This window comes from Pterocles gutturalis, unplaced genomic scaffold, assembly GCF_000699245.1.
Source record: "Pterocles gutturalis isolate BGI_N339 unplaced genomic scaffold, ASM69924v1 scaffold51256, whole genome shotgun sequence".
In the NCBI taxonomy this organism is placed as follows: Eukaryota; Metazoa; Chordata; class Aves; order Pterocliformes; family Pteroclidae; genus Pterocles; species Pterocles gutturalis.
The window spans coordinates 1-8,247 of NW_010107492.1; the positions used below are offsets into that span (position 1 = coordinate 1).

General features: G+C 36.6%; 1 protein-coding gene across 1 annotated transcript in view; it reads left to right on the plus strand.

Annotated features, from left to right (window-relative positions):
• Positions 1-5,637: 5,637 nt before the first annotated feature.
• The window catches only part of LOC104472416 (cAMP-dependent protein kinase type II-beta regulatory subunit-like), a gene marked incomplete at its 3' end in the record, with an annotated part of 11,479 nt that continues 8,869 nt past the window's right edge, over positions 5,638-8,247 (plus strand). Inside the window, exons 1-3 of the mRNA XM_010088097.1 lie at positions 5,638-5,656; positions 6,510-6,562; positions 7,706-7,789. Of these exons, the coding sequence (XP_010086399.1) occupies positions 5,638-5,656; positions 6,510-6,562; positions 7,706-7,789 (156 nt within the window). The remainder of the gene's footprint in view (positions 5,657-6,509; positions 6,563-7,705; positions 7,790-8,247) is intronic.

The following is an 8,247-nucleotide window of genomic DNA, read 5'->3' on the forward strand; positions in this document are numbered from 1 at the left end:
CTCCCAAGTAACAAGTGATAGGAAAAGAGGGGACGGCCTCAAATTTCACCAGGGGAGGTTTAGATTGGATATTAGGAAAAATTCCTTGACCAAAAGTGTTATCAAGCATTGTAACATGTTGCCCAGTGAAGTGGCTGAGTGACCATCCCTGGAGATATTTAAAAGATGTGTGGATGTGGTGCTTAGGGACATGGTTTAGCGGTGGACTTGGCAGTGTTCGGTTTACAGACTCAATGATCTTAAAGGTCTTTTCCAACCTAAATGATTCTATGATTCATGAGCAGCCGATCTTGAAAAAAACTGTCTTGACAGCACTCCCAAGACTCCGATTCAGTCAGTCCCCACCTAATGAGCTGAAGGCCACCTTCCTGATAATTAAGAGGAAAAAAGTTGCCTGGATTTTATCCAGCTTTGGACTTTTAGGCTGGTGTCTGAGCACTTAGTGATTTGTGTTATGTAGTGGACCACTCAAAAGTTGTTATCCCATAGATCTAGTAGATTGGAGGGGAATTTCTTCAATTTTTGGTTTGTTGCATGTGAGGAATTCTCAAGAATATTCATGTCTCCGTGATTGCCAGAGCTTTTTTTCTGAGCATGCGTACTTTTTTTCTAGTTTGGATAGCATTTGTAATGTAAATGCCCAATGTCTAATATAGCAGTAATAGAGAATTGCAAGGTATCAGGCATTCTGTGTATTAATTTGCCTAATTATGCATAGATAAAACATCAGTTTAGTGAGACCCTGTAAGGCAGAGGTGTTTCATGGATGCCTTCTTTTTGACAGTATAATGGAAATGATAGCCCTAGTGATCATGATTTGTTCCAAACTGGCCTATATTTAAAGTAAACTTAACGCATTGAAGTAGTGTCAAGGTTCTACACAAATGGTGGATCTCAGCAGCAGAGCCAGTTGGTGTTGCCTTATTATATCATGCATGGAATGAGATAAATTTTATCTCATGTCATTGTGCACTCAGAGGAGAAAGTTTGTCTCCTTGCTCTGGGTTGCTCTTCAGTCCTTGTGTTTACTTAGAGCTCTTCAATCTTGTCTTCTATGTGGTCCAGTCAAAACCAAGTCTAGAACTGATATGGGACTTGCTCTTTGCAAGATCAGAGACTATGACCAGTTATTTCTCATTGCTACCGTTGCACAGGGTTGCTCTTGTTTAAATAAAAGCTATTTAGGAAATTTAGGATTTTGGGGTGCAGGGTTCTCTTGCTAGTTCCTCCTGCAGTGGTAGGAAGTGGTGAGATGTTAAAATGTCAGAATGTTTCGGTGTCAGAAACTTTGGAGCTCCAGAAGTATTTGTGATCTAGTTTGGAATTAGCACCTGCTGTGCAAGGAGTCTCTGTGCACCGTGTTTCTGTTCTGTGTTTAGCAGATGAAGAGAAATGCATCCTGACAAACTGGAAAAAAATCTCACACTGCCATTAAGTCACCTTAGCAATTTCTGTATGGCTGAACCACGGAAGTGACATTCTTGCTGTATGAGGGGATGGGCATAGCTGTCATAGTTGGGAATGTTCATAGGGATGTATGGCATGCTGGCATAGCTACTGTGGCTAGAGTTGTTCTGTTTTCACATTCCAGCCTGATGGTCATGTTGGCAAAACTGTAGTCTTGATTTGCCCTGAATGGGATGAAGAAATATTTCCACAGTTCTTTTTCTCTTGTAAAATTCTTTGTAATTTGCTTTATGACTCGGGGGTTCTGTGCTTTGGAAGGGGTACACACATATTGATTGGTTTTCCTGACATGTTTTGAGTAGAATACATTGTTTTATGATTATATATGAATTTTCATTTATTTCATTATCGATAGCTTATTTCCTGATACAGCAAGGGGATAGACTTGACTAACATCTTTTGTGGTCATACAATTACTAACTGTATGTTAATTTTCTTTTTAGAATTCATTCGTATCTGAAGTGAGTGTACTTCTGGTTTTGAATATAAAACATATTTACTAGCTAAAAACCAGAAAATTGACTTTGCTTGGAGTTATAAGTTAGAAATTATAAAAGCTTACCTCTTCTTGCTGACGAAGCAATCCATCTGGATTTGTCTGCAGTTTTCAGTGCATGTGTATTTTAATAATGCACTGCCTTTTGACAATTCAGATTTTTCCTACAAATACTTTGCATTGATGTATTTGGGCTTGTCTGTGTTTGTGTCCATGTTGGGGAAATTATATGTGAAACATAACCCTCAGTTGGAAAAACTGAATAAAAATAATTTCACTTAGTTGAGCTTAGCAACCAAGGGAAAAATATCTACAGCATTTATATCATGATTTTTAAAATGCCATAATTATGGATGGGATTAAATAGGTCCGCAAGAATGGTATTAGGGCTGCTTTTTGAGCAATGGTGTGAATGTTGCATTCAGCAGTGACACATAGCAAAATGTGGCAGGGCGTTTGAGCATGATAAAGTCGCCATGTACTGTGTACCATCAGGAGTATGGAAGGAGCTGGAGAAGTAGAAAAATAAAATACTGAACACTGTGAGTATGGTAGCCACCAGCAGTGGAATGGTTCAGAATAATTAATGTCTGTGGTGCTAGCCAAGCCTTAGACAAAAGAGATGGGGACCACAGACTGTCTCCCTGGAATATACAAAAAGAATAAAGAAGGTGTACTATTGCATGAACAACCTGTCATCTTCATCAGATGATTAATTTCTTTGTTTTCCAAGAAATACGAACTAAATGGAGAGACCAGTCTTGCAGTTTACTATAACTAACAGGGCTAATCTGAATAGGGATAGGATTTATCTCAGCCAGTTAGCCACATTTTAAATTAATCTCATCTTAATCTGGACATGTGATACAGGTCAGATGAATCGCTTTGTAAATGTACCGGTTTCTCTCCATTGACTGTAATGGGAACCCAGATGATTTCTGCAGATATGGATGTCTACACAAGGGGTATCTTAGTTTTAGATGTTTTATGTCACTGCGATTCTCATGTGCCAAACCACCAGTGTTCATGTCATGAAATTCAGTGGACTGTTGTAATGTCAGAAACCATATTTCAAGAACAGAAGTAAAATGTATCAAGTTTTTCCACAAAGGCATCTAGTGCTATGCACTCAGAAATTAGTATGTTCCTAGACTGTAAAGTCTGCAGGACCAGGATAGACTACCAAAATAAGGAAGAAAGGAAAGGAAATTCCATATTTAAAACACAGAGCCACAGCAGTGGTATATTAGTGATCCAAATGAAAGGTGCAACCATCTATGATTATGGCAAAAAGAGAAGGCAAAAAAAAAATACATAATTGTAACCAAAAGAGTAAGTTTTTCACCACAGATGATAAAAATAAATAATTTTAAAGTTACTACTTTAACTGTAACTACTGCAGATAGGCAGTAACCAGGAGAAACCGCAGTTCTTAAATATAATGTCTGTAATCGGTGGTAAAGCAGAAATATTTATTGAAGGCACCTGCTGATAAACGTTAATGAGACTGACTGAAATGAGCTTCTAGCAGGGAAGAGTGAAGTTAGAGTGGAGACACCAGATGACACAGAAGACCTCAGGCACATTCTCTCTTTCTTGGCTGATCCTGCTGCTGGCTATGTAATAGGGACTGAGAAGATGATTCAGGATGGCCATGGATGAGGCTAAATTCAGTTTCTTTTGTGTGGTCTGGAAGACTGATAAATGTTCAGTCAGCCTCTCTGAGACCTGTCAATTCTGGGATAACATTTTAAAAACTATTAAATTAAGTTCCTGTTTTGTATCTTTTTTTTTCATGGAGAGGTTTTATCGGAGGTAGGGACAGGACGTGACTGTACCTCAGGCTGAGACAGACTACTCGCACACCCAGCAGCACACTGAACTGTGTAGTACAGATTTGTTGACTCCTGTGTACACATACATGCCGTAGGGCACAGAGGCTGATACCAGCTGAAACAAAGTAGTGGTTTACATTATGATGGGTTTTGGTGCTTATTTGGCGTGTTATTATTGTTGATAATTAAATAATGTCCCCTGAAGTTTATTTCAGACAAGATTGAAATAACTGTAGTACCATAAAACAGTCGGTAGGAACATGTTGTTTATACAGAGGTAAAATATTATAGATGTTAAACAGATTGCAGACTTGACTTTCTTTTGTGGGCATTTGTAATTATTTGGGACCAAATCCAGTTCCTAGTAAGAACTGGAAGAATGGTTGGTAAGAATCTTTCAGTCCGTTCCAGAGGGACTTCTATCGAATTTCTTTAAGTTTTTGAAGGTGCCAGGTTTTATAATGTTGACATTTTAGTGTTTCCTGGCTGCCTGATATGGTGAGGACCAAAGCTTCCCTTGGGACTCTCCCTGATATGTGCAATGATATGTTTTGCAGTGAAATTGTCATAATTGAATGGGGTAGTGAGGAAGTTAATGGGTCTACCTGGCCACTACTTTACAAGTTGTTTGTATAATAATATTATGGGAAATGGGAGAGGACTGTAGGCATGATGTCTTTGGAAAGCAGTCTGGATAAAAGAAGTTAAAGGAATTGGTTGTTCCTCAAAAAAAAAAAATGAAGAAAAAAATGCAAATTGAGAAAGCACAGGAGAAGGACAAAAAGCATAGTAAAAGAAATCTTTCTAAAATATAAACACCTTATTTATATCAAGCACAAGAAGGAACCTCGTAGATAATTAAAACTAGTTTGTATTATTCAGAACAAGTGCAAAAGAATTGCAAAAGATGTAGAGAGAAAAATAAATAATCAAAGAAGCCAAGGCCAAAAAATATGAACAAGAAAAGACTGTGTACAAGAAAGAACATAGGGTGTAACAGAAATTGTTCTGGAAGTATATTTCTGGTAAGAGCATGTTCCAGGAAAGTGTTGCTCTGCTGTTTAACAGAAGCACGTCAGTCTTCATATGTGCTATTAAGAGCACATGGAAGACTCAGCCTAGAATAGAGAGAGGACAAATCAGAGAGTCCTTAATGTGTTAGGTGTTCCCAGGTTAGCTGTGCCTGAGACATGCTATACTTGGAAACTGGAAGAATTGGCTAAATTAGTCTTATGCGCGTTAGCAATTACCATTGAGAATCTGAAGAAGAAAAATGAGAGAGCGTGAAAACACAGAAAAATAGAAAAACAGATCCTTTAAAGGGTGGTGGAGCTATGGTGGGAAGAGGCCTGTCACAGACTTACAGATCTTTTTTGTTCCTAGAGAAATTACAGACAAGTACTCAAATATTTTGTAAGTATCTGGAGGAAGGCAACAAACAGCAATCACCATGGGTTTGTTGTAACTATCTGGTACCCTATAAGGAGAGATTAAAACTTGTGGATAAAAGGAGCAGATGTCCTGCATTTTCACTTTAAGAAGCTTCCGAATGCTGTCTCACAAGAATCCCCTATAAACAAGCTAGGGAACATCAAGCAGTGTCTTAATGTCAGTTGCATGGGATACAGCTGCAAAATTGGTTGGGTAAGGTGACCCTCAAGCAGCTACTGCTGTTTCACTGCCATGACGTATTCCACAAGAGTTTATTTTAGACACTGTTCTGGTTTTTTTCAGTAATAATCTGGATTATGTATCAGAGGGTATGTTTATTGAATTTGCAGTTGTCACAAAGTTGAGAACAGATTGGAAGGATACCAGAGAACAGGATTAGAACCGAAAATGACCTTGACGCATTGGGGTAATAGCTTGGGGAATAAGGTAATATTTAATAGGTATAAGTGCATGGTACTACACTTTGGCAGAATAGGCAGTGAGTTTTGAAAATGGTACATCAGCCATTAATATTACATGAGTAAACATAATCAGGCTGTTGTGAAAAAGATATGGATGGATGAAAAAGACATATAACCTGCAAAATGTATGGAGTGATTAATCTGTTGTACTCAGTACTCTGCTCAGCTCAAATACTGGGTCCAGTTTTGAGCATCACACTTCAATAAAAATAGGGCTAATTGGAGGCAGTTCAGAGAATGGCAATGAGAATAGTTAGAGAGCTAAAAAACATGACTTGTAAGGAAAAAATTGAAGAACCAGAATTATTTACCCTAAAAAGTAAAAGACAGGTAGGAGAGAAAAGTTTTCAAGTATGCAAAATAAACAACCAAACAAAAAAAACCCAACCCCAAAAACCCCAAACCACCTTGAACTTACATAGGTGAAATGAATGATCTGATCTCTGCATCCAGTGTGGATAGCTTGTATTCTAACAAGAAAGAATTAGTTAAGACATAGAAAAAATAATTTCTGATAGTAGGGTAAGATCACTTAGAACAGGTTAGTTGAGAAATGTGTAAGTATGTGCGAAGTCTTTTAAAACACTGAAAACACAAAAATTATACAAGTGTAGCTTTATTTCACTGACAGTTTGGAGAGACCTTCTACGGACCCTGTCAGCAGTATCAGTGATTCTCTGTTGAGCATTATTACACTACTGCATATTATTACTGTGCCACACAATGCATTTTCTGTTCTGTAAATCTTATGAAACATTACTGTACTTTGAATTAAGATTATACTTTTTATTATTTCAGTGTGTGCAGAAGCTTACAATCCTGATGAGGAAGAGGACGACGCAGAATCTAGGGTATTTAATGTTTAGAGAGAAATACTTATTTTTTCAGTTCTCGGGCATTAAATTTAGGAAGAAAAATGTAACTAGCATTACCATTTCTTTACAAAAACATCATTATTATAGTATACTTTAATAATGTCTAGGGTTTTCATGTTAAAGGAACATTTAGAAATTCTTTGTAATAGCCACCCATATAGGATCTGATGTGAGTATTACTCTAAATTATGACACCTTTAATACATGGTCTGTTAAGAAAACATTTTTGTGCAATTATATTTGCCCAGAGGACACCTGCTCCTGAAAGTACTTATTTGGTGTCCTCATAATCTTGCAGTAGTTTCCTCAATATTCTAGTGTTTTTCATAAGGCAGAAAAAAGGTAAATGATAAAATTGCTAAGATTTTCAGATGTACAGTGCAACAGCTAATGAACTATATTTATTTTACTTATGTCACCTTTTTAAAGGCATTTACTTAGCTTTTAATATTAAACAGCATAAGTATGACTTTTAAGACAAGTTTAAATGTTTGTATTTTACCTAATTTCTGGCTTGTAAAATTGTCAAAAAGGTTATCCTATAGTGTCACAGCTTTGAAACCTGGCATACCTTTTTAAACTTATGAGCTGAATGAACAACTTGATTGATAATCATATTAACCAGACATTGGTAATTTAGTAAATCTCTGGCTCACACAGTTAGTGTCAAATCTGTTGTTTACTCGGTGAAACTTCTGATCTAAATTTAATACAGATACTATTTCACTAAATATTCCTTGGGAAGTAGTCATGGAAAATGGCTAAATGTAACAGTGGTGCTTTTTATAAAACATGCGTGCTCTAAATATGATTAGACAGTAGTAATGTTTATGCAGCAATAGTTGAGATAAAGGTATCCAGAATGGCCTGCAGAAATGAACGGGATTCTACAAATATAAAGATCTTGTTAGCTTAAATACAGCAGCACTTCATTTGCTAATGCTGTGGTGATACAATGTTATCATTGAGTGTTTATTCAAATCCTGAAGGTTTTGAAATGAAAGTGTTATGAAGCATGGCCAAAATATCATGTAAAACGCTTAGCTGAATTATCTAAGTCCTTCAGCTAGTGATGCTATATGATAATAACTTTAAAGGTTTTTCTATTATATCCTTCAGATTATTCACCCTAAAACAGATGATCAAAGAAACAGACTGCAGGAGGCGTGCAAGGACATTCTTCTTTTTAAGAACCTAGATCCGGTAAGAGATTCTTTGTAATGAAGAACATTTAGCGCTGCTGCTAAGAATTAATTCTCTTGAACGTTTGAACAGAAGTTTACAGATTTGACTGTTGTAAACTCTTATGTTTGTAAACTCTTGACCACTTCATAAACTCCAGAAATGCCATTTTTATAAGTGATATGCCACATATAGAGAGCTTTTTGTTCACCACCATGAATTATGGTCTTGAAGTACAGTAATATGAACGAATACATTAATATGATTGTAAAGTACTGTATTTTCTTATTTTAAATCTTCTTGCTGTACATTAAAGTTTATGCACTCATCAGTTAACTGGAACATTTAAGTTGTTTCTATTAGTTACTTTTTCTCATCCAAAAGTGTGCTGAGTGCTCCATCAAAACCCCAAATTACCTCCAAAGCCTTCAATTTAGCTATAGATGTAATTGAACGAGCAAGTTATGAAACAGAGGGAA